Raw genomic sequence first — 24,494 nt, forward strand, 5'->3', positions numbered from 1 at the left:
CTCTATTCTCCATATTCCATATTCTGTTGTCAGGCATACAGGAGCATCATGAGGTAAATCACAACACCCACAGCAACCAATCATAGCACATAGCCTCATGCAGGATCCCACACTTTCTACAAGGGAGCTGTGTGCGTACACGCTTGGTGGCCACTTGTGTGAACCATCCCCAATTCTCTCCCCCCCCCATCCACAAAACCAGAAACTCTGTCCTAGAATATAAAATGAGAATGGACCCCCACCTTCTAGCACTGATGATGTTACCTAGTTTGGTCATGAAATGTCTGCCAGAAAACCAGCAATGTTTCAGGCCCTGTAGATCTCTCTCAGGAAGCTTCCATTCTAGTGTGTGTGTGGGGGGGAAGGCTTGGGGAATTCTTTTCATGGAGTTTTCCTTTGTTCCTTTCCTGGCTTGATGTACCTTTGCGGGAAATGGGGAGGAGGGGAAGAATGTGCCTCTGGCCATCTGTTTTGTCTCACCACTGGAGAAGCAAGACGGTGGCACCTGGGAACTGCCTGTTATCACTTTCTCAGCCTGAACTTCTCACAACATCTTCGCACCTTGGGATTGGCTCGAAGTTGAACTGGACATTAGGAGGGGCCTCAGAGAAAGCAGTTTAACCTAACACTTTGGCCCTGGAAATTCAGATTCTGCTTACACTCTCTCTGCTATCACCGTCTTCCAATAAAAGTTCTCTTTGAAATGTTTTTCATGTCAAGAGTTCTGCTTTCCTGGGAAAGCTTGTGAGACAGGAGCTTACACAATGTCAGACAGCACCAAGAACCCCTCACTTTAACCTTGAGCTACAATTCCTCTATTGAAACTCCATCTTTTTTACAGGGGCTCAGTTACATATAAGTCAAAATATCCAACTTCACTTCATGCTCAAGTCCATCTCTGGGGATTACATGAAGTCACACAAACATGTTTTTCCCTTTCTGGTATGCAAACCAATCTAGTAATAATTCGGGAGGACAATTGCTCTTCTTTGCAATCATCCGTGAAGCCACAATTCTTATTCCCTGTGGGTTTCTGTTCACAAAAACCTTCAGAGAGAACAAAAGGCTTTAAAAAACTGGATGTGTCACCTCACCTTCTCTTGCAAAGAACTCACTCCTGGGTTTGATGAGACTCAGCTGCCCTTATCTTTGTCTTTGATCACAGGCAAAACACTTATAAGGGGAAGGATGGTTGATATAAATTTGCCACAAAGCCATCCAGGTGGAATGGCCTGTCTCTATTGTGCTAAAGCTGTGATGAGATTTCAAGTGCTACCTGCAATTCACCTTGTGCACAAACCGAGATTTCTGATCTAGGAGGGAAGGTGAGAAGAATGGCTGGGCTGCCTCTCCTGCTTCTGCTGCTGCTCTTCTGGCTCTTACTTCCAACTTCTGCTAAGAGGATGCAAACCGTATGTGTGTTGACAAGGTCTTTGGAGATTCTGGAGGACTATTACAGCCCTGGTGATCTCATTATTGGTGGGAATTTGCCCCTGGCAACCATTTTTTTTTTATCCTTCAACAGCTTACATTTTCAGAAAGACCCATTCCAACATCTTTTCCCAATTCTGTAAGTTTTTAAAAAAGATACAGAATGAATGTTTGCTTTCTTTGAGATTCAGGAACTCCTTTTAGAAACCCTGGTCCTGATGAGGTTTACAGCATCCTAGAGTAAATCTTTGCACTCTTTTCAATAAAGAGCCAAGCTCATAAAAGAGGATAGAATCCTTACTCTTTCCAGAATTCCACCTGGTGAACGGGATGAAGCATAAAAAGTAAGGAGGGATAACACTTTAGAAGTTGTGATGGTCTAGTTATTAATTTGGATAGAAAGTCATGGTGGAAATGTCAAATAAAAAACCCTTATCCAGTATGAGATACGAGTCATTGGATAAGAGAGGGTTGGCAAATAAATTTCCTAAATAAAAGAAAATAATAAGAAATACAAAAGCAAAAGTCAGTTTTGGAATCAGTAGTGCTCATAAACAATGGCTTTTAAGAAATCTATGCTGTGACCCCCACTGGAGTCTTGTGCTCAGTAATGGTTACTTGTTCTGAAGAAACTTCTCCAAGGGGAAACAAAATTGATGACCTGCTACAGGACAGATTGGGAAGGATTACAGTCACAGTAGCCTTGAGGGCTGTAAATGACCATAATCCACAGCCACATAAATAAAAGAGGGGTTTGGGGGACTAAGATTGTGATGTATGCTTTCTTAGGAAGCCTAGGTTGGAACACCTATAATATTAATTTGGATAAAAGATCATGGTGAAAAAAGTCAAATTAAAAACCCAATCTTTATCCAGTGTGAGATACAAGTCATTGGATATGAGACGGGTTGCGAATAAATTTCCTAAATAAAAGAAAATAAAGAAAAAATGCAAAAAGAAAAGTCCGTTTTGGAATCATCAGTGCTCATGAACGATGCTCTTTGGGAAATCTACACTTTGGCCACCAATGGAGTTTTGGGCTCAGCAATGGTTACCCGTCCTGAAAAAACTTCTCAAGGAGAGAAGAAAATTGATTACCTGCTAGAGGAAAAATTGGGAAGGATTAGTGTCACCAGAGCAAAGGGAGGAAGGGAGGGATGATAGAGGGGTATTAAATGGTCTGTGATTAGGATAGACAGTTCAATCAAGAAAGATCCTTTAAAATACATTCAAACCCAAGGAAATTTGAGAGTTATTCCAAAGAACAACACAAAAGACAAGAAAAACTCCAACAGCATATATGAAATTTCCTATAATGTTCCTCAATGTTTTTCTTACCATAGAGTCAGGCCCAAGAAATACCAACAGTTTCTGGCCTTGGCTTTTGCAGTCACAGAGGTCAACAAGGATCTGGTTCTCCTCCCCAACATCACCCTTGGCTTCCACATCTATGACAATCACCAGATTGAGAGGGAGATTTTCTTAACCAGCCTCTCTCTGCTCTCCACAAGAGGCCAAACGATTCCCAGTTACAAATGTGACCTGCAGGACACTCTACTCTCTGTCATTGGAGGTCTCGACTCCCAATCCTCAAGGCAGATGGCCTCCATCTTCAGTATCTTCAAGGTCCCACAGGTAAGACGGCCTCTTTAGATACAGTTATGGAGTAGACAAAGATCAGAAGCACCCAGAGAACCCAAAGATTAAACTAAAGGTATTTTTGCAGGGCACATCATGAGCTGTGACTCTTAGTTTATGCTTCATGAAAGGTTAGCCATCCTTTCATACCATTTATTCTCTGTATCAGATTGATTGTTTCTTCTCTGACATACCATAAATCAGTCAAAATGAGTAACTGTTGGCTCTTCCTAAGAAGGGAAGGAGAATAAACATGCCACTCAGAGTGTGTCAGCCTGATCTATGGATCAAAAGCCACACAGTGATAACTCCTAAAGTTACAATAATACTTTACTTTGTCTTTGAAAGAGGATTCTCATTTTCTCCAGCTTGGTGTTGGCTTTGAGTTCTCTCAGGGAGAGAGAAGAGTTTATCCTTCCTTCTTCCGGATTAATCCCAAGGAATCTCCTCAGTGTGTGGGTTTCGTCCAGCTGCTTCTGTATTTCCAGTGGAACTGGGTTGGGCTTCTAGCCCCTGAAGATGACAATGGAGAATGTTTCATTTCAACTCTCATGCCAATGCTCCAGGAGAAGGAGATCTGCCTGGCCTTCACTGGAATGTTGAAATTGGATTTTCACGTTTCTACAAAGTTGAAATTTCTTCATATTTTCAAGACTTGGTCAAAAGCTGAAGTAATTATTCTCTTTGGAGACTCCAGTAGCATTACAAATATACTGGCAGTGATGAATGTTCATGAACAATGGACAAAGACAAGATTTTGCAAAGTTTGTATCTTAACTTCCCATTGGAAAGTTAGTATGTTGGGATCTCAAGACTTATTGAAAAGTATAAATCCCTTCCACGGGTCTCTGCATTTTAGGGACCACACTGGGGAAATCTCAGAATTCACCCATTTCCTCCTGTCTCTAGACCCTTTCAACCCACAAGGGGACGTCTTTCTCCCACAATGGTGGGAAAGGGTCTTTGAATGCAAGTTCTACAAACCAGATGGAATTTCTCCAGCCCAGCAAAAACCATGTACTGGAAAGGAGAATTTGCAGAATCTGCCAATGTATGTATTTGAAACAGGCATGACAGGAGAAAGTTACAATATTTACAATGCTGTTTATGCTCTGGCACACGCATTACATGCAATGTATGATTCAGGACCACAACCAGCCCTGGTGAGGCTTGGAAAGAAGATCTCAAAAGTCCAGTCATGGCAGGTAATTTCTGTAACTTTTTATCTAGTCCACAGATCTTTAGGCAGGAAGCTTCCCATATGCATTTCTTCAATCGCTGATTCAATGTCCACATGCTGCCATCTCAGTGCAGATTAAAACAGCAATTACTTACAAACTATAATACGGATTAAGTATATGGTTTTGTTGAAAGGGGGCAGAGGGGAGAATACTGTCCAACCCTGAACAATCTTTCTTGGCTGTCCAGGATGTTTCAGAGAGGACTTGTCATTCAAAAGCAAAATGACAATATGGGTGCATTTGTGTGAGATGCTTCAAGAGGTCAATTGAAGTCCTGGTGGGCTTATCTGCAGTTAACATTTTTTATTTGGTTATAAGATAAAAGACACAAAATACAAAAATAAATAGAAAAAGGATAGGAAGGAAGAGGGTAAAAGAGAAGTGAGGGAAAAGAAAAAGAAAAGCAGTAAATTCCCATTCTCTCTGTTGCAGTAAAATAAGGCATTAACATGAAACCACAACTTTTTGCTTTTCATAATAATGTGAACAAGCCATTTCTATAAAGATCTATCAAACTAATCAATAAAAACTAAGATCAAAATTTTATTCTTTTCCACATCAAACTTTCAAGTGGTCTCCATGTAGAAATAAAAGTACTTGTATTCTTTTCTTTAATCAAAATAGTCAATTTTGCCATTTCAGCCAACTCCATCAACTTCTGCAGCCCTTCGTCCATGTTAGGAATCAAAGTGTCCTTCCATTTCTGTGCATACAATAGTCTTGTTTCTGTCAATATATATAAAAAGTAAGTTCCAAATTTCTAGTGGTGAAGAACCACCTGTTTCCCTCAGCCCATAGCCTGCATCCCACCTGTAAGAACACACTCGATTCTATTCATTCTAACTTTGGTTTAAGTTTCTATGGCTTATCATCCTGTGGGACCTCACCCCATTTGTTTAGTTTGCCATTTGTTGTATTGTTCAGCTTGTTGTGTGAAAACAGCCTCTGTCAACCTCAGCACACAAAGTAGGATTCAATGTGATCCAAATGCGCTCTTGGTATGAAATTCATCAGAGGGTTATTTGCATCAAAGAATAAAAGTTTAATCTCTCTGGACACTGAAGTGACAAACCAGGACAGGTGTTTCATTTTACATGGCCTCACCTGGTCAGACCTGCTTCCTGCATTCTGCTATCTTTGACTATGAACTAGAGAAATTTAGTGGGGTTTTACATTGTTGTGATAGGAATGATTTAATCACTCCTAATCTGTCATTTACTAGACCTGGAGCCAAAGGAAACATTAAAAAATTCATGTAGCCAAGTATCACAGGAGCAAAAACATGCAATAAAATTTGGCATTAAAATCTTTCTATGAGGGATCATTCTGGTAAAACTAGAGTGGAAGAAGCCATGATCAAAAGGCCCAATCATAATGCTTCCTCTTTCATGGAGAAGGAGTAAAAAATTGAAATTGGAACTCCTCTAGTTTCTAAGCAGATGTCCTAAGCTGGTGGCCAACAAAGAATGATAGAAGCCAATGATACTTCATGTGAAGCTTTCAGCCAATGTTTCCAATTTCTGAAGATTTCTTTTCTTTCAGATTCTTTTCTATCTGAGGACTGTTCAGTTTAACAACAGTGCTGGAGATGAAATCTGTTTCTCAGAAAATCAACTGGGTTCTGCTAATTTTGATCTTCTCAACTGGGTTTTCCTCCTCAATAAATCTTTTGTGCCCATGAAAATTGGGAAAATAGATCCCAGGGCTCCCCCAGGCAAGGAGTTCACCATGAACTCTGATGTCATTGTCTGGGCCACAAAGGTGAGCAGGGAGGAAATGTTGTAAGTTTATGTCAACATTGATTCTCTCCTAGGGATGTAGAACATCCTTCTAACTTGAAAAATGGTCAGTTGAGTCAGAAAATATGGCAGTAATTTGGTGAATAACCTGCTTTGCATGTAAGAAATTTAACCTCTGATTTGTGTCAAGCCACAAATGGTTGTGATTGGGAAGAATATCTGCTTGAAACCCAGGACACAGTTAGAAGATGAGTCGCCCCAAAGAAAAGGGAGTCAAGCTATTCTCCAAAGCACCTGAAGGCAGGACAAGAAGCAATGGTTGGAAACTAATCACGGAGAGAAGCAAACTAGAACTACAGAGCAATTTCCTGATAGTTAGAACAATTAATCAGTGGAATAACTTGGCCCCAGAAGTTGTGAATTCTCCAACACTGGAAGTTTTTAAGAAGAGATTGGGCAACCATTTGTCTGAAGGGGTATAGGGTTTCCTGCCTAAACAGTGGATTGGACTAGAAGACCTCCAAAGTCCCTTCCAACTCTGTTGTTTTAGATTCTAGATTCAAGATGCAACAATAAGTTCCCAAGACCATTCCGATTCAGTTGGAGCCTCATGACTCTTTGTTTTAGAAATGCTGTAGCTCAATGTCACAATATTTCTTTTGTAGGTCCCACTTCCAATCTCCAGCATCTATTCATGAGTCAGGAGTGCCACTGGCCTTAATCACCAGGGGCTGTTGCTGGTTTCTTGTAGACAGTGTTGAACCATTTCATTGGAAAAACATAGATATAGGAATATGGAAAGGAAATAGGAATTTGGAACCAATAAAAGAGACTATTTGTAATTCAGGGTTAACCTGAGGAGTCTGTGGTGCTCTCTGAGCCTTGTTTTCTTGCCAATGTTTCATGAACCAAACTTGGTAACATTTAGCACTGATGATGTTACCTAATTTGGATAATGAAACATCGGCAAGAAAACAAGCAAGCTCAGAGAGTACCAAAGATCCCTTAATTTGGTAATGGATTAATGAAATGTTCATTGCTTAGGTCATCTCAAGAATTTCTCTTGTCTCTTTCAGACCATCCCCTTTGCCAGGTGTGGCAAGAAAAGATGTCATGCAGGAGAGAGAAGAGTTCCAGAGGGCAAGCCGGTTTGCTGCTACCAGTGTGATGCTTGTCCAGAAGGGACCATCTCTAATCAGACAGGTGGACCAGATTTCAAACGTGGACCTTTCTTTCTTCCACAGCAGAAAGAGAACAGTCATATCATCTCTGCGGGAAGGATAATCTCATGGCAGATGTCCCTGAAATCCTTAGACAAATGTTCTTGATTTCAGATGCAGCTCACTGTGAACCCTGCCCAGAAGACCAATATCCCAACAAGGACAAGGACCAATGCATTGCCAAGAAGATCCACTTCCTTGCCTATCAAGACACACTAGGATACACTTTAATTTATCTCACTATTTTTCTCTTGGTGACCACATCTGCAGTCTTGCTGATTTTCTATAAACACCATGACACACCAATCGTCAAGGCCAACAACCGAGATCTCACCTACATCCTCCTGGCCTCCCTCCTGCTCTGCTTTCTCTGCTCCTTCCTCTTCATTGGTCAACCAGGGAAGGTCACCTGTCTCTTCCAACAATCTGCCTTTGCCATTCTCTTTTCCCTTGCGGTTTCCTCTGTCTTGGCAAAAACTGTCATGGTGGTTCTGGCCTTCATGGCTATCAAACCAGGGAACAAGACAAGGAAACTCTTAGGAAAACCAATGACCAACTCCATTGTCATAGCCTGTCCCCTGATACAAGCAGTTCTTTGTGCCACCTGGCTGATAACCTCTCCCCCATTTCTTAATTTGGACTTCCACTCCTTGTTTGGAGAGATCATCTTGGAATGTAAGCAAGGCTCAGCTGTAATGTTTTACACTGTCCTCTCCTATCTAGGTCTTTTGGCCCTTGTCAGTTTCACAGTGGCGTTTCTAGCTAGGAAATTGCCTGACAGCTTTAATGAAGCCAAGTTCATTACTTTTAGCATGCTGGTCTTTTGCAGTGTTTGGATCTCCTTCCTCCCCACCTACCTGAGCACCAAAGGGAAGTCCATGGTGGCTGTGGAGATCTTCTCTATTTTGGCCTCTGGAGCTGCTCTCTTGGCTTTTATCTTTTTCCCCAAATGCTACATTATTCTGCTGAGGCCATATCTGAATTGTAGAGAAAATATAGTTAGAAACAAAAATCTCTAGCTAATGTAAGGATTGGCCTCATTTAGAGTTGTCTGAGGTAGGTCAGGATGTTTTAACCTAAGTTTCACAGAATCATGAAACAGACCTTTTTGCCTGAAAAAAAAATCAATTATTATTTGGTTAATTAGTAGATTAACAGAGTTGGAAGGGACCTTGTATGTCATCTAATTCAACCTCCTGCCCTACACAGTTATTGACAAATGGCTGGCCGATCTCTTCTTGAAAGCCAGAAGTCAGACCAAAGCCAGATAGCCAACTGAAGCCCTGATCACTGCTCCCTTTCTTAGTAGGTAGACTTCTATCAATTCAAGAAGGCTCCCTTAAAGATGTCTGCAGGCTAAATCTTGCACTAAGTATCAGCCCTTCAAAGATTTTGCTTCAGGGATAAAATGGTGGAATCCTTGGTGCAATCTGAGCTTGGCTATTTGCTTGCAAACATTTCATTACCCAACTGGGTAACATCATCAGTGCAAGTGAGAGAGCCAGCTGTTGTATTTAAACAGGGAGTAACTCTCCTCCCACTCAGTTTATGATTCTGATGGCTACCTATGAAGACCTCAATGGCACTGGGCCCTGTCATAAAAATATTCTGATAAAAAAACGCAAACCAAAAGCAATAAATCTTACTTTAAGATCAGAGATTTATTGTTTCTTACAATTTGGAACAAAAGAAAGGAGCAGAAGATATAACAACAATAGAAAACTTACCACGTCTCACCATTGCAATGGGGTCCAATGACAAATAGCAGATCCTGCAAGGCAGGGATGGCTTCCAGTAAGCATTACTGCCAGTTCACTTGTGTGCACGCACTTAATTTGCACTGTACGCACATGCGCAGTGCAATAAATTTATTTATTTTCATTTATTTTCAATATTTCTAGACCGCCCCCTCTCCCCGAAGGGAGTTGTTCTGTGCATGCGCAGAAGCAAAAAACAAGATGGAGAACCGGTTCGGGGGCGTGGTAAGCCTGGGACATTGCCGATTCCAGCAATCCAGGTTGTTAAACCATTACCAATTCAGCCAAACTGGTCCAAACTGGTAAGAACTCACCACTGCTACAAGGAATGCTATTGGGCAAAGGACACCCTTCTCATATCCAGCCACATTTCTTATACCTTTTTTAACTGACATACACACATTCCATGGTTTCACTTCCTTGTTCTTTCTTACTTTCTTACTGACCGTCCCTTTCTTTAAACACCCGTGTACATTTGAGCCTCTCAGACATTTGTTACTTTCAGTTCCTCATTTTCCACCGTCTCATTGTTCCTGCTCTAAATATATCCATATAGGTACATACTTTGCAGCAAATGCAGCATGCAAGTCAGCACATTAGAAATATGATTCATTTTGCAATTATGTTAGTTTAAAACCCTGGTTCAGTGAGGCCTGCAAGCTCACTCCTAGGACTATCAACTTTCCAATGTATATATTCCCCCTCTCTTGGCCCTTTCACAAAATTTTCGAACAATGATAGCTGCTAAAAACCTTTGTTGGAAGAGGTTTGGCATAAGTAGCTTGAGGTGGGCTTGTCTTTCACAGCCCTCCCCCCATTATCTAGAACTGCTCGTCTCCTGAAGCACAAATGTCCCTGGCCTCTCGGAAGCAGCTGAAAACATCCCCAGAGGACAAATGGAAGTGAATATATGTGTCTCAGGATAATGTTGCAGGATCCAATCTGGGTCAGTCACTGGGTAAGTTCCAAACTTTCGGACTCATGCTGGAGCCCATGTTCAGGTAACTTCTCTCTAGCCAGATGACCTTTGGGGATGAACTGTTCCCAGCGGTATCCCATTCCATCATTTTACTATTTTTCTGTTCTTTTTAAAAAAAAGACAAATTTGATAGTCATATTACAAAAAAGATATAGAGAATTTGCAAAAAGTGTAAAGAAGAGCAACTAAGATGATTAGGGGACCGGAGACTAAAATGTATGAAGAACTATTGCAGGATTTGGGTTTGGCTAGTCTAGAGAAAAGAAGGACTGGGGTTAACACAATAGCAGCATTTTAGAATTTGAGGGACTTTTGCCAAAAGCACTAAAAACTGGTTCAATGACCGTGGGATTACTGTGCTCAATTGGCCTCTCCATTCTTCCTCCATACTCTGGGTCCTTGGTTTCCAAATGAGATGCAAAAGTTCTGCTCATCAGAAAAGAGGACTTTGGACCACTGAGCAACAGGACTTTGGACCACTGTGCTTAAGTCCAGGGTCAACGCAGCCGTCTACCAGGGGATTTTGGAGCACTTCATGCTTCCTTCTACAGACAAGCTTTATGGGGATGCTGACTTCATTTTCCAGCTGCCCACACTGCCAAAAGCACCAAAACATGGTTCAATGACCATGGGATTACTGTGCTTGATTGGCCAGCAAACTCGTCTGACCTGAACCCCATAGAGAAGCTATGGAGCATTGCCAAGAGAAAGATGAGAGACATGAGACCGAACAATGCAGAAGAGCTGAAGGCTGCTATTGAAGCATCCTGGTCTTCCATAACACCTCAGCAGTGCCACAGGCTAATAGCTTCCATGCCATGCTGCATTGAGGCAGTAATTGCTGCAAAAGGGGTCCAAACCAAGTATTGAGTACATATGCATGCATATACTTTTCAGAGGTCTGATATTGTTCTATGTACAATCCTTGTTTTATTGATTGCGTGTAATATTCTAATTTTCTGAGATGGTGGATTTGGGGTTTTCATGAGCTGTACACCATAATCATCACAATTATGACAAATCACGGCTTGAACTATCTTGCTTTGCATGTAATGAGTCTTATCTCATATATTAGTTTCACCCTTTAAGTTGCATTATTGAAATAAATGAACTTTTGCACAATATTCTAATTTTTCGAGTTTCACCTGTACAAAGAATGGTTGCAGGTATTCGGTCTTCATGTTTTAGGTGTGAAGTTCCCAAGAGATGACCTAATTAATTTACGAGCCTCGAGACAGAGTTCAAACAAAACTCATTCATTCATTACGATCAACATCTTAGCATTACTTCTGTGGAACCTAAACTGAATCCCACGTAATGGCATCTGAACTTTACCCGTGTGTCCCCTCCCCTCTGCCTGAAGTCATTAAACACATTCACCAACAGGAAGTTATGGCAGGGTTCTGGACATGCGCATTAACACCCCAGTTACAAGAATATGAGACTTTACTCTAGCCAAAAGTATGCATGGAATTCTCCTCCCTTCTCCAGTTGATAGTAGTCATGGAAACGCCTTAGGCATTGACATCCGGCTCCCCTAACTTCCTGAAAGTGACCTGTATAAAACAAAGCAATTTGAGTACAGGTGTATAACTTAGGGATGTGTCCCTCCCCCAGGCTTGCTTGGATTTTCTGCATGGAATTTTGCTATAAGGCAATCAGCCTGGATATTTCTACTTTTCACCCAAGATGCCTCTGATAAGGGGTAGCCCTTCCACTTGATTAAGTATTGGAGTTGTCTCCTGTGCCACCTTGAATTGAGGATTCGTTGAACTTCATAATGGGTTTGCTCTCTATGACCATAGGGCTCAAGGGCTCCTGGGGTAGTGATCTCAGAGTGGATCCGATCACAGGTTTTAAGAGGCTACTATGAAATGCTGGGTGTATCTTCCCCAACAATCGAAGTAGTTTCAATTGCATTGTGACTGGGTTGATGATCTTTACTATGGGGAATGGTCCCATAAACTTTGGCCCCAGTTTTTTGCTAGGAAGTTTTAATCTCAAATATTTTGTGGAGAGGTAAACCTTCTCTCCCACCCGGAATGGCCGTTGCGGAGCCCGGTGTTTATCTGCCTGTTTCTTATAGATTTGTGCCACTTTAGCCAGTGCTTTTTTGACATTTTCCCAGGTTGCTTTCAGCATCAACATCCAATCAGTCAAGCTGACTGAGGAGGGGGGATCCCTTGGATACTCAGGCACTGGGATGAAGTCCATACTGCTCACTATTTTGAACGGCGTGAGTCCTGTGCTACTGTGAACAGCATTATTGTACATGACCTCAGCAAAAAATAAAAGGTCTGCCCAAGTGGACTGCTGATATTTCACGTAATACCTCAGGTACTGCTCTACCATGGCGTTCAGTCTCTCTGCTGTCCCATCAGTGCTCGGATGAAAAGCTGAACTAAGACCCTGAGATGACCCAATGGACCGCAGGAACACCCTCCAGAACTTAGCCGTGAACTGGACCCCTCTGTATGAAATAATTCTTCAAGGTACTCCAAGCAGTCGGTAGATATGCTTCATGAACAGTTTAGCCAGCTTGTGAGTCGAGAGTAGTCTGCTGCAGGGTAGGAAGTGTGCCTGTTTGGAGAACAGGTCTATTACAGTCCAAATCACTGTGTTTCCCCCACTTTTCAGCAACTCTACTATAAAGTCCATTGTGATCTCCTCCCACAGCCTTGTTGGCTCTGCGACTGTTTGCAGTAGTCTGGGGTTTTTTCCTGGTCGTCTTCATTGTGGCGCAAATGGTGTAACTTTTCATGTAACTATCTACATCTTTCTTCGTGCCAGGCCACAAGAATTGCCTCTGGGCTAAGTGTAAAGTCTTTAGGAACCCAAAGTGGCCTGCTGGTTTGGCATCATGACTCCTCTGGAGAACTAGGGTACATAGGGATTCTGGGATGTAGAGTTTCATCCCCTTCCATGTAAAGTCATCTCTCTTTGTCAAAATGTATTAGTTGGTTTGGAACCAGGGGTCTGCTAGCAGTTCAGTTTTGAGTCTCATGGTTAGGTCGCTTGCAAGTTGGTCTTGCCGGTCACGGCATTGCCGCCTGGTGGTCACTTGGGCAGCTGTTTGAGTGGAGAGAATGATGGCATCCACTACGTGCTCCCATTCGCATTAGTACTGAGGCATGCGGGAGAGGGCATCAGCTAGAAAGTTCCTGCCGCCTGGAATGTGCTTTAAGACAAAATCAAAATGTATTGAGCCCATCAGACTTGTTTGGGTGATAGTTTCCGTGGGGTCCTAAGCGCTTCCAGATTTTTGTGGTTGGTCCAAACTTCAAACAGTTTCTGGCTCCCTTCCAACAGGGGTCTCCAGGTTAGCAGTGCCCATCTCACTGCGAAAGCCTCCTTTTCCCATGTGGCCCATCGTCTCTCTGTGTCTGTGAGCTTGTGGGAGGTGTAGGCGCAGGGTTCTAAGTTTCCTTGGTTATTTCTTTGGAGTAGCACCATTCCCACTGCCCCGTCACTGCCATCTGTCTGGATCAGAAAGGGTTGTTCGGGGTCAGGATGCTTCAGCACCAGCTCCTTTGCAAACATTCCTTTTAGTGTTTCAAATGCCTCTTGGCAGTTTGGGTCCCACTGTAGGGGTTGTCCCAGACGAGGTTTCGTTCCTGGGCTCCCTGTCTTCAGGAGGACTGTCAGGGGTTTGGCAATCTTTGCAAAGGAGGGGATGAATTGCCTGTAGAAGTTTGTGAACCCTAAGAAGCTTTGTAGCTGTCTGCGGGTGCAAGGGGGTTGCCAGCTTGGCAACCAGTATGCAGTATTCCAGTACGCATAGAATCCTCCCTCCAGTGCCAACCTGATAATAGTCATGGCAACAGTTTAGAAGTTAACACAATGCTTTTAGAACTGAATATCATCAACATACAGTTGACCTCTGAGCTGGAAGTGAGAAAGCCTCACTGAGCCACCTAAAGAATCTGCAGTTTGGGTTCAATCTCTCCCTTCCAACCAACAGTGACTGGAGCCACCTTCGGAGAAAGGAGAGAAGCACATAACACATTGCTCCCATTCTTATTACCCGAAGTAAGGGTAAGGGGCTTCAATGGAGACAGTATGGAGTAGAAAAACAAAAGAAGCACACACAGAACCCAAGGATGAAAACAATGGTGTTGGGGGGAATGACACATCAAAGTATATGAGTTTGATAATGCACCCCATAGTTGAATTGATTTCTGGATTTTATATGTCAAGATACATTTTTATACACTACAAAGAGATATCGATACAATTCTGAAAAAGGAATTCCTTCCTGACTTTCATAGAAGTTTATCATCTTTCTGCACCTTTCAATGCAGTTTATTCTTTATATCAGGTGGATGGTTTGTTCCTTTGACTTCTGATGTATCACAACCAGGTAAAATAGGGAGCTGGCGGCTCTTCCTAAGAAGGGAGGAAGATGAAGTCTGCCACTCAAAATGGATGAACCTGACTGGTGGGGCAATCAACCACACAATGGGGGCCATTAAACTCAGCATTAAATGGTACTTTGTCTTTGAAAGTACATTTTGCCTCGAGAAGTTGTGAATGTTCCAACACTGTTAGTTTTTACGATGAGATTGGATAACCATTTAATATATAACCAATTTAATGTATAAACACCAATATAGTTGTGATTGACAGAGAAATGGAGTGAAGAAATGAAATAAAGTCTTTCAGAAAGTCCCAAAACCTGTGTTCCCAAGTTAGCCTTGGGGAGGGGGACAGTTTCTAACAATCGGTGAATGAATTTGTGTATCATGGTATAGTAAACAGTAGATCGGAGACTAGTACTGAATGTTTGGAGCTTGTTGCTGAACTGATTCAAGTTCCATGAAGGTCAGGTTCCTTTTTCCATCTCCTGCAGGTGCTGGACTGAGGCTTCCACCATGTCCTGGGCAGGCCTAGCAGTTGCCTGTGGTTCTGAAGCCATCGGGGTATCATTTTGTCTTCCCTTGAAGTAGGAGAGATGAATCTGGTGAGATTAATATCAGGCACAAGCAACCAGAACCACTTGTGAATAGCCGAACTTTATTGTTTATCGCCTACGTTACAAGAATCACACCACCCTCCTTGCCTTCCTCTGGGAAAGCCCAGATAAGGTTTCATGGATTCTGGGGGAAGTCATGATTATGGCAGAATAATGGCTCCAAGCCCAGCCCTCCCTTGACTCCTCCTTCCAGCCATGCTGGCAATTCCCTCCCAGAGTCTTCTTCTGTGGACATCCTGTATGTTGTCATTTGCAACAAATATAAGGAAAATATCAAAAGTATGATAAATATAAAACAGGTGGAAATAAGAAAAGATGAAAAAGGAAAAACAAACACATACAAGTGAGCAACATAGCCATGATAACTGACCTCAAAGCAAAACAGGATCTACATGATGGCTACATATATACCTTAAATTAAAAGGAAAGAGAAGAACCTAGACGGGGGAAATGTCTTGTCAGCCCTTGAAGCAATCTTTAGCTTCCACACCACTGTATAAAGGCTTAGTAAGACCACACCTAGAGAACTGCATCCAGTTTTGGTCACAACGCTATACAAAAGATGCCGAGACTCTAGAAAAAGTGCAGAGGAGAGCAACCAGGATGATTAGGGGACTGGAGACTAAAACATAGGATGAACGGTTGCAGGAACCGGGCATGGCTAGTCTAATGAAGAGAAGGACCAAGGGAGACATGACAGCAGTCTTCCAATATTTGAGGGGCTGCCACAGAGAGGAGGGGGTCAAGCTATTTTCCAAAGCACCTGAAGGCCAGACAAGGAATAATGGATGGGAACTGACCAAGGAGAGATTCAACCTAGAAATAAGGAGAAACTTTCTGACAGTGAGAACAATCAACTAATGGAACAACTTGCCTTCAGAACTTGTAGGAGCTTCATCACTAGAGAAATTCAAGAAGAGATTGGACTGCCATTTGTTAGAAATGGTGTAGAGTCTCCTGCTTGAGTGAGGGGTTGGACTAGATGACCTATAAGGTCCCTTCAACTGCTACCCTCAAAATGACGCTATAGAGCACTGCACACCAAGACAACTAGACACAAGAACAGTTTTTTTCTCAAACGCCATCACTCTGCTAAACATATAATTCCCTCACCACAGTCAAACCATTCACTAAAGCTGCATTACTTTTACTATTAGTCTTCTCATCATTCCTATCACCCATCTCCTCCCACTTACGACTGCAGGACTGTAACTTTGTTGCTTGTATCCTTACAATTTATATTGATTGTTTTCAAATTGCTTATTTGTACTCTTTGACTATCATTAAGTGTTGTACCTTATGATTCCTGATGAATGTATCTTCTCTTTTTATGTACACTGAGAGCATCTGCACCAAAGACAAATTCCTTGTGTGTCCAATCACACTTGGCCAATAAAATAATTCTATTCTATTCTATTCTATTCTATTCTATTCTATTCTATTCTACCCTACCCTACCCTACCCTACCCTACCCTATTCCAACTGTTAATCTAATCAATCATCAGGGCTGCCCCAGTCAATGCTGTGGGAAAACAGGAGGGGGTTTGCACAGTTAGAAGAGATATATAGGCATAACAACATTCCTTTCCCTTGGGGTCAAGGGCGTTTTGCCTGCACGTGGAGAGGTGTGACAGGGGATCATCTCTGGGTGGGATGGTTCTTGATTGGGCCATGTGATGGACATGTGGGTGTAGGGGATTGATCTTTGACTTTCCTTTGGGTGGGAGAAACCTGAGGGCTTTCAGATTTGGGTTTTCCCAGATGTGCCAAGATGGCATCTTGAATAAAATAGAGTTCTGAGGAATTGTTGGCTTCAGTGTTTCCTTTGGTTGGGGGTGTTAACTGGAACCCTGACATTCTATGGAGATTCTCAGTCATTCAGGTCTGGGTTGTCACCAAAGATGCTTTTTTTTCAAGAGGCAACTGGACTTTCTGGATTTTCTTTGAAGAAGTTTCGCTTCTCATCCAAGAAGCTTCTTCAAGCTCTGCCTTGGGGAATTCTCCCAAATTGTCTTTCAAGATCAATATTCACCGACTGGAATCAGAGGTAGAGAAAAAGGAGAGCTACATTGCATCATGTCCTCCATCTCAGTCTATGCAACAAGGCTAGAGGAATATTGTGCTTGATGATCTTCTTCCCCTACCAAGTGACAGCAGACAAATTTCCTGGGCTCTAACCAGTTGCTAGGCAACACTTCCACATAGTTTAAGTTAGCCTTCACCTCTCTGTTTTTAAGTGGCACAAGAGAAATGAGCTTCGAGATGATCTTTAACCGAGCAGGAATAAATAATCTATTTCTTCAACACACACACTTGCATTATTGACCACTCTTACAAGACTACAGCTGATCACCATGCTTATCCCCCCCTATCTGAACAAACTCTGGCTGAACTCCATCTTGGATGCAGGTGCTCAGTTTCAGGTAGACCAAGTGCCACCTGCACTTTGACCCTCAGGTCCACCTGCTCCTTGGATCAACAACAAAAGACACAAACATATATTCCCCTTCAGGTAGTAGGAAGAGAAGTTATTCCTAAATGGGTTTGGTGGCACTCAGCCTTGCAATTATCAGAAGAACAGTAATTCTTCTTGTATTCTCCATAGATTTCTGCCCACTTCAAGACTAAACCTGCTTAAATGATGTAAGGTCTGAGCCCTCCCAAGGGGAGTTGGACATGCCACCTTAGGTTGCTTGGCAAAGAAGTAATTTCTTGCAATCAACAAATCTTAACTGACCTCAATGTTTTCTTCTGCAACAAGCCAGATAAGAGAAAACACACTTGATATTAATTTGCCCCAAGGCCACCCAGGTGCCACCGTCTGCTTCTTCTGTGTTAAAGCCCTGATGATATTGCATGGGAGGCAGGTGAAGTTCGGCTTCTCAAGAAGCATTGATTTTTGGTCAATGGAGGAAGGTGAAAATAATGAAGGGGCTTCCTCTCCTGCTGCTTCTCTTTTGGCTCCTGCCTTCAACAACTCACAATGAAATGCAGACTGTATGTGTACTGAGGAACCCTTTGCGAACTATGGAGGACCACTACAGGCCTGGTGATCTCATTATTGGGGGGAATTTGCTCCTGAAAAAGATGTATGAGTTTGGAGAGTTGAAATTTGACCGTGAGCCATCAAAAACGCTAACTACAAGCAGGTACGTTTCACCTGGGAGGGGATGGTGTTAGAGATTGCTTGCTTCGTTTGAGATTCAGGGATTCCTTCCAGAGATTCTTCTGGTGATGCTTGCAAATTCTGCTGCAGTTCAGCAGCTTTGGTGCTTTTCAAGATAAAGAACCACTTTAGTAAAATAGACTACCATGCTGCAGTTTCATCAGGAAGATGATAAAGTCAGGAAGGGTGTATATGTGGTATGAGTGAAGAAGTTGACTTATAACGTTAATCTGGACAGAAAGTCATGGTGGAAAACTCAAAAGGCTGATTCATTTACAGGGTTTGGTGTACAAAAAAGGGGAAACTGTGCTTTGGAATAATTAATGGTCTTTTGTGATCCTCTTTTGCAACTCTATCTTGTAGCCTCCAGTGGAGTCCTGTGAAGAGCAGTGGTTCCTAGAGCTGAGACACCTTTTCAAAAGGACAAATAAACTGCTAAAGCTTCCTTAGATATTTCTCCCCTGGATGAGCCATGGCTGCTTAGAGTTGCAGATGTGGTACCTTTCAACCTCTCCCCACACTGACCAGGGTTTCAAGGCAGCGCCATCCACACAACCTCCTTAATCGCATGTTCTTGTCCAATGGCTCACAACAAATGGATTCACCACTTCAAAGTCCAGGAGAACACACACACACACACACACACACACACACACACACAACACACACATACTCAGGAAAAGTAAACTCCACCCGCATACAAAAGGTTCCCTGTAATATTTCAAAATGCTTTCTTTTTCTTTATAGTGTTACATTCAAGAATTATCAGCTCTTCCGGGCCTTGGGACTTGCAGTAAGAAACATCAACCAGGATTTGGTTCTGCTGCCCAACCTCACCCTCGGCTTCCATATTTATGACAATAAAGAGTTTTTTCGGAGGGTTTCCTGGAACAGCTTCTCTCTTCTGTCTACACGAGGCCAGATGGTTCCAAATTACAAATGTGACAATGAGGACCCTCTGCTCTCTGTCATCGGAGAGCTCAGCTCCCAACCCTCAAGGCAGATGGCCTCCATCTTCAGCACCTTCAAGGTCCCACAGGTAAGAACAGAACAGAAGCACACACAGAACTCATGCGAGAGGGGCATTTATTTTTATATTTTATGTCTCAGGTTATGTTACTTTATGCTGCCCTCCGAAAGTGATAACGTATTTGGGAAATGCTTTCCTGGATGAATTCTTACCTAATTGTAACCAGGCTTCAGTGTGGTTTATTGTGTGAATCAGGTTGATGGTTGTTCTCTTAGCTTCTCACATGCAGAGCCAGGCAAACTATGCCAGTGGTGGCTCTTCATAATAGAATAATGATAATAACAGAATAACAGAGTTGAGAAGGACCTTGGAGGTCTTCTAGTCCAACCCCCTGCTCAGGCAGGAAACACTACATAATTTCAAATAATTGGTTGTCCAATCTCTTCTTGAAAACCTCAGTGATTGAGAACCTGTAACTTCTGGGTGCAAGTTGTCCCATTGGTTGATTGCTCTAACCATTTGGACATTTCTCTTTAGTTCTAGGTTGCTTCTCTCCTTGGTTAGTTTCCATCCATTGTCTCTCATCTTGCCTTTAGGTGCTTTGGAAACTAGTTTGACTCCATTTTCTATGTAGGAGGCCCTCAAATACTGGAAGACTGCGATCATGTCTCCCCTAGTTCTTCTTTTCATTAGACTAGACATACCCAGTTCCTGCAACCGTTCACTGCATGTTTTAGCCTCCAGTCCGCTCATCATTCTGGTTGCTCTTCTCTGCACTCTTTCTAGAGCCTCCACATCTTTTTTACATCATGGCAACCAAAACTGGTTGCAATGTTCCAAATGTGGTCTTACTAATGCATTTCAAAATGTACTAACTCTTACCATGATCATGAGTCTATCCCTCTGTTAATATATCAGTGAGGATTCAATCATCCAGGCCAAAGTGTCTGTCTTGAATCCTGGCAACCGGACCAAACTTTGTTCATCTGAGATGTTTCATTGCTCATCCAAGCAACTTCATCAGTCAGAGCAAAATTAGCTAGGCAGAGTCAGAGAATCACTGGGACGTATCAACTCTTGGCAAACCAACTTCAGAGGTTTCTCCTCCGAAATGCCTTGTAGTATTTCAATAAAGATTCAGCATAAAGTATGACTTTGTCATGAAAAAAAATCATTTGTAAAACAAGACTCTCTCTTTCTGCAGCTTGGGTTCGACTTCCTCAAGTTCACTCAGGCAGACAGAATTGCTTTTCCTTCTTTTTTCCGGATCAATCCCCATGAATTTCCTCAGTATGAGGGTTTAGTCCAGCTGCTCCTGCACTTCCAGTGGAACTGGGTCGGCCTTATAGCCCCTCAAAGTGACAATGGAGAACGTTTCACCTCAACTCTGATGCCGATGCTGAAGGAGAAGGAGATCTGCCTGGTCTTCACCCATCTGTTCAAATCTGAACATGTTTTAATTGCAGGGATTAAATTAGTTCCTTTCATCATAACTTGGTTCAAAGCTGAAGTGATTATTTTGTTTGGAGAACCCAAATCTATTAAAACTATATATAACTCACTGCAGTTCTTTAAAGAACATATTAGGATTCCATTTAGAACTGTTTGGATCTTGACTTCCCATTGGGAAATCAGTGCATCTCCCACGGCTTTGAGACTTCTAATGCCCTTCCATGGAGCTTTGCATTTCAAGGACCACAGCCACGATGTCCCAGAATTCAGGCAATTGCTCCTGTCTTCAGACCCCTCGAACCCCCAAGGAGACGTCTTTCTCCCTTTATGGTGGGAAAGGCTCTTTGGCTGCAAGTTCCTTGGACCAGGAGTAATCCTTGCAAAGGAGGAAAGAGAATGCACCGGAAAGGAGAGTTTGCAGAGTCTGCCTTCTTATATGTTTGAAGCGAGCATGACAGGTGAAAGTCACAATATCTACACTGCCGTTTATGCTGTGGCACACGCCCTGCACAACATGCATGGATCACGAGGGCGACCAGCCGTGATGAGGCTTGGAAAGAGGATCTCCCATATGCAGTCATGGCAGGTAATTCTGGGACTTTCTACCCAGGTTTATTTTTAGGCTTCCTCATGGATGTTTAAATAATTCCATGCCACCCATGAAGATAAACAAAATCAGCAATTATTAAAGCACAGTAAGTATGATGATTTGATTTTTTTTTTAAAGGGAAGGGTAACCGTACAAATTGTCAGTAAGTTCCAGAATGGAAAGTTCGTCTTACAAGGTCTTCAGTGGTTGCTTGAGTTTTAGGGGATGAAGCATCATTCCAGGGAAGAGGAAGATGACAAAATGGGTTCCTTGGTCCTTGGTGTTGTTTCAACAGGTCACTAAACGGTCCTTCTGGCCACTTTTGCAGAACCACTAAAGTTTCTTTCAGAATGTAGCCTGAATCCAATCTCTAGCAGGACATTTTATTTTCATTTTATTTTTAATGGTTTAGCATCCTGGGTGAGCAGAGACCATTTGTTTAATTTAGTATTTGTTGTGCTGCTTAGCTTGCTGGCTGAAAGGAGCCTCTGTGAATCTCAGCTCCCACAAAAGGGCCCTTGTGCAAAATGGTTTCTGACCTTCATCAAGGCTTAACCTGAGTTGCTTCTCGGTCATGGAGGGACAAATGCAGTCCAGGTGTTACTTTCGCCTGACTATATCATATGTAAGTCAGAGACTCTGCACCGCAGACGACCAGACCCAGATGCTACATTCAGTACTTTTTGAGTATCAGAATAAAAGAGTTGGAAGGGACCTTGGAGGTCCTCTAGTCCAACCCACTGCTCAAGTAGGAAAACCTATACCATTTCAGACAAGTGGCTGTCCTGTCTCTTCTTAGAACCTTCAGTGATGGAGCACCCACAACTTCTGGAGGAAAGTCATTCCATTGATTAATTGTTCTAACTGCCAGGAAATTTCTCCTAAGTTCTAGGTTGGTTCTCTCTTTGATTAGTTTCCATCCATTGCTCCTTGTCCTGCCTTTGGGTGCTTTGGGGAATAGATAGACCCAGTCTTCTTTAGATATTGGAATGCTGCTATCATGTCACCTCTAGTCCTTGTTTTCATTAAATTATATATGTCCAGTTCCTGCAACCGTTCCTTATATGTTTTAGCCTCAAGTTGATCTTCATTGCTCTTCTGTGCACTCTTTCTAGAGTCTCAACATCATTTTACAGTATATCATGGCAACCAGAACTGGATGTAATATTCCAAATGCAGTCTTAACAAGACATTATAGAGTGTTGCTATTATTTCACGTGATCCTATCCTTTTATTAATGCAGCCCTAGGACTCCGTTACCTTTCTTGATTCATATTTAATTAATTGTCAATTGGGACTCTCATATCTCTCTCACAGATACTTCTTTTGAGCAAAGTTTCACCTATTCCATATTTGTGCATTTGTTTTTTCTTGCCCGTGTGGAACCTTACTTGTCTAACCCCTGAATTTGATTTTGTTAAATAGGGCCCAATGGTCAAGTCTCTCAAGATCCCTCTGTCTCTTGATTCAATCTTCTGGAGTGTTGGCTATTCCTGCCAGCTTGATACCATCTGCTAATTTGATGAATTCATCTTCTAGCATTAGCACTCAGCTTACATATCGCTCCATAGTTCTTTACAGCACTCTCTGAGTAGCTTACAATGTCATTACATTGCCCTGACCAACAGGCTCCTCATTTTACTGACCTTGGAAGGATGGAAGGCTGAGTCAATCTTAAGCTTATCAGAATCAAACTCCAGACTATGGGCAGAGTCAGCCTGCCATACTGTGTTCTAACCACTACACCACCATGGCTCCTCAAGTAAATCACTTATTAAGGTATTGAAGAATACTTAAGACAGAGCCTTGAGCGACTGCATCTTTCCCTCCATGTAGATGCAGTTCTATTAAGGACTACATGTTTAGTGTGGTTGGTCAGCCAGTTACTAATACATCTGGTGGTGATGCTATCTAATCCACATTTTTTTCCATTTTAGCAAGTAGTAGGTTGTGGTCTACTTTATCAAATGCCTTACTGGATTCCAAGTAAATTATGTCCACAGCTTTTGGCTGGTCTACTGATTTAATCACATTGTTTGTTTGTTTGTTTGTTTTGTTTTTATTGGATTTATATGCCACCCTTCTCCCAAAGGACTCAGGGCGGCGTACAACATTAAAAAACACACATCCCAAAAGTTAAAAGGAAACATTGTCATATGTATGTATGTATGTATGTATGTATGTATGTATGTATGTATGTAGATATGTATATGTATATGTATATATGTATTTGTGTTACAACCCCTGGTATGCCCAAATAAAAGATAAATTATTTATTTATCAGCACAAATACAACATATATATGTATGTATGTATGTATGTATGTATGTATGTATGTATGTATGTATGTATGTATGTATAATGTGTGTGTGTATGTATGTATATGTGTGTGTGTGTGTGTGTGTTCTATTTGTGCTGATAATAAAGGGAGACTAGTATAGATCTATTTCAAGCTATTTAGCTCTCATCAGCTAGCCATACCCTTACTGGGATTTGAGCCCAGGTTCAAATCCCAGTAAGGGTATGGCTAGCTGATGAGAGCTAAATAGTTTGAAATAGATCTATACTAGTCTCCCTTTATTTATTTATCAGCACAAATACAAAAATAAAAATATGGTTTTTCTGCCTGGATGGTTCTCTGTAATGAGCTTAAGGACAGAAAGGGGGAGTAGTGAGCTCCCTCCCATATTTGAGCATACCAGGGATTGCAACACACACACAGACACACACACACACACACACACGTATGTATGTATGTATGTATGTATGTATGTATGTATGTATGTATGTATTTGTGTTACAACCCCTGGTATGACTAAATATGGGAGGAAGGTCACTACTCCCTCTTTCTGTCCTTCAGCTTATCACAGAAGACCATGCAGGCAGAAAACCATATTTTTATTTTTACTGTTGCCTTTTTATATTTGTGTTGTTTATATTTGTGTTGTTCTTTATTTATTTATCAGTACAATTACAACATATATATATATATATATATATATATATATATATATATATATATATATATATATATATATATATATATATATATATATATATATATCAGCACAAATACTATAAACATATATATATGTTTTCTGAGGTTTTCGTGGGTGTTTGTATGTAAGTCTTTGGTTGTTCGGGTTTTCTCCCACGTAGAATTGGAAGTATCTTCACGACGTTTCAATGAAGTCTCATTCATCATCTTCAGGCTGGTGCTTCCGGCTTGCTGCTTTGCTCCTGAAAGCACCAAGCCGGAAGCACCAGCCTGAAGATGATGAATGAGACTTCATTGAAACGTCGTGAAGATACTTCCAATTCTACGTGGGAGAAAACCCGA

General features: G+C 41.9%; 1 protein-coding gene across 1 annotated transcript in view; it reads left to right on the forward strand.

Annotated features, from left to right (window-relative positions):
• Positions 1-48: 48 nt before the first annotated feature.
• Positions 49-24,494, forward strand: part of LOC309383811 (vomeronasal type-2 receptor 26-like) — a gene marked incomplete at both ends in the record, with an annotated part of 30,954 nt that continues 6,508 nt past the window's right edge. The window contains 4 exons of the mRNA XM_081936746.1: positions 49-53; positions 2,775-3,066; positions 5,853-6,071; positions 7,126-7,252. Coding sequence (XP_081792872.1) covers positions 49-53; positions 2,775-3,066; positions 5,853-6,071; positions 7,126-7,252 — 643 coding nt within the window. The remainder of the gene's footprint in view (positions 54-2,774; positions 3,067-5,852; positions 6,072-7,125; positions 7,253-24,494) is intronic.

Source organism: Natrix helvetica, assembly GCF_964273705.1.
Source record: "Natrix helvetica genome assembly, chromosome: 1".
Lineage (NCBI taxonomy): Eukaryota > Metazoa > Chordata > Lepidosauria > Squamata > Natricidae > Natrix > Natrix helvetica.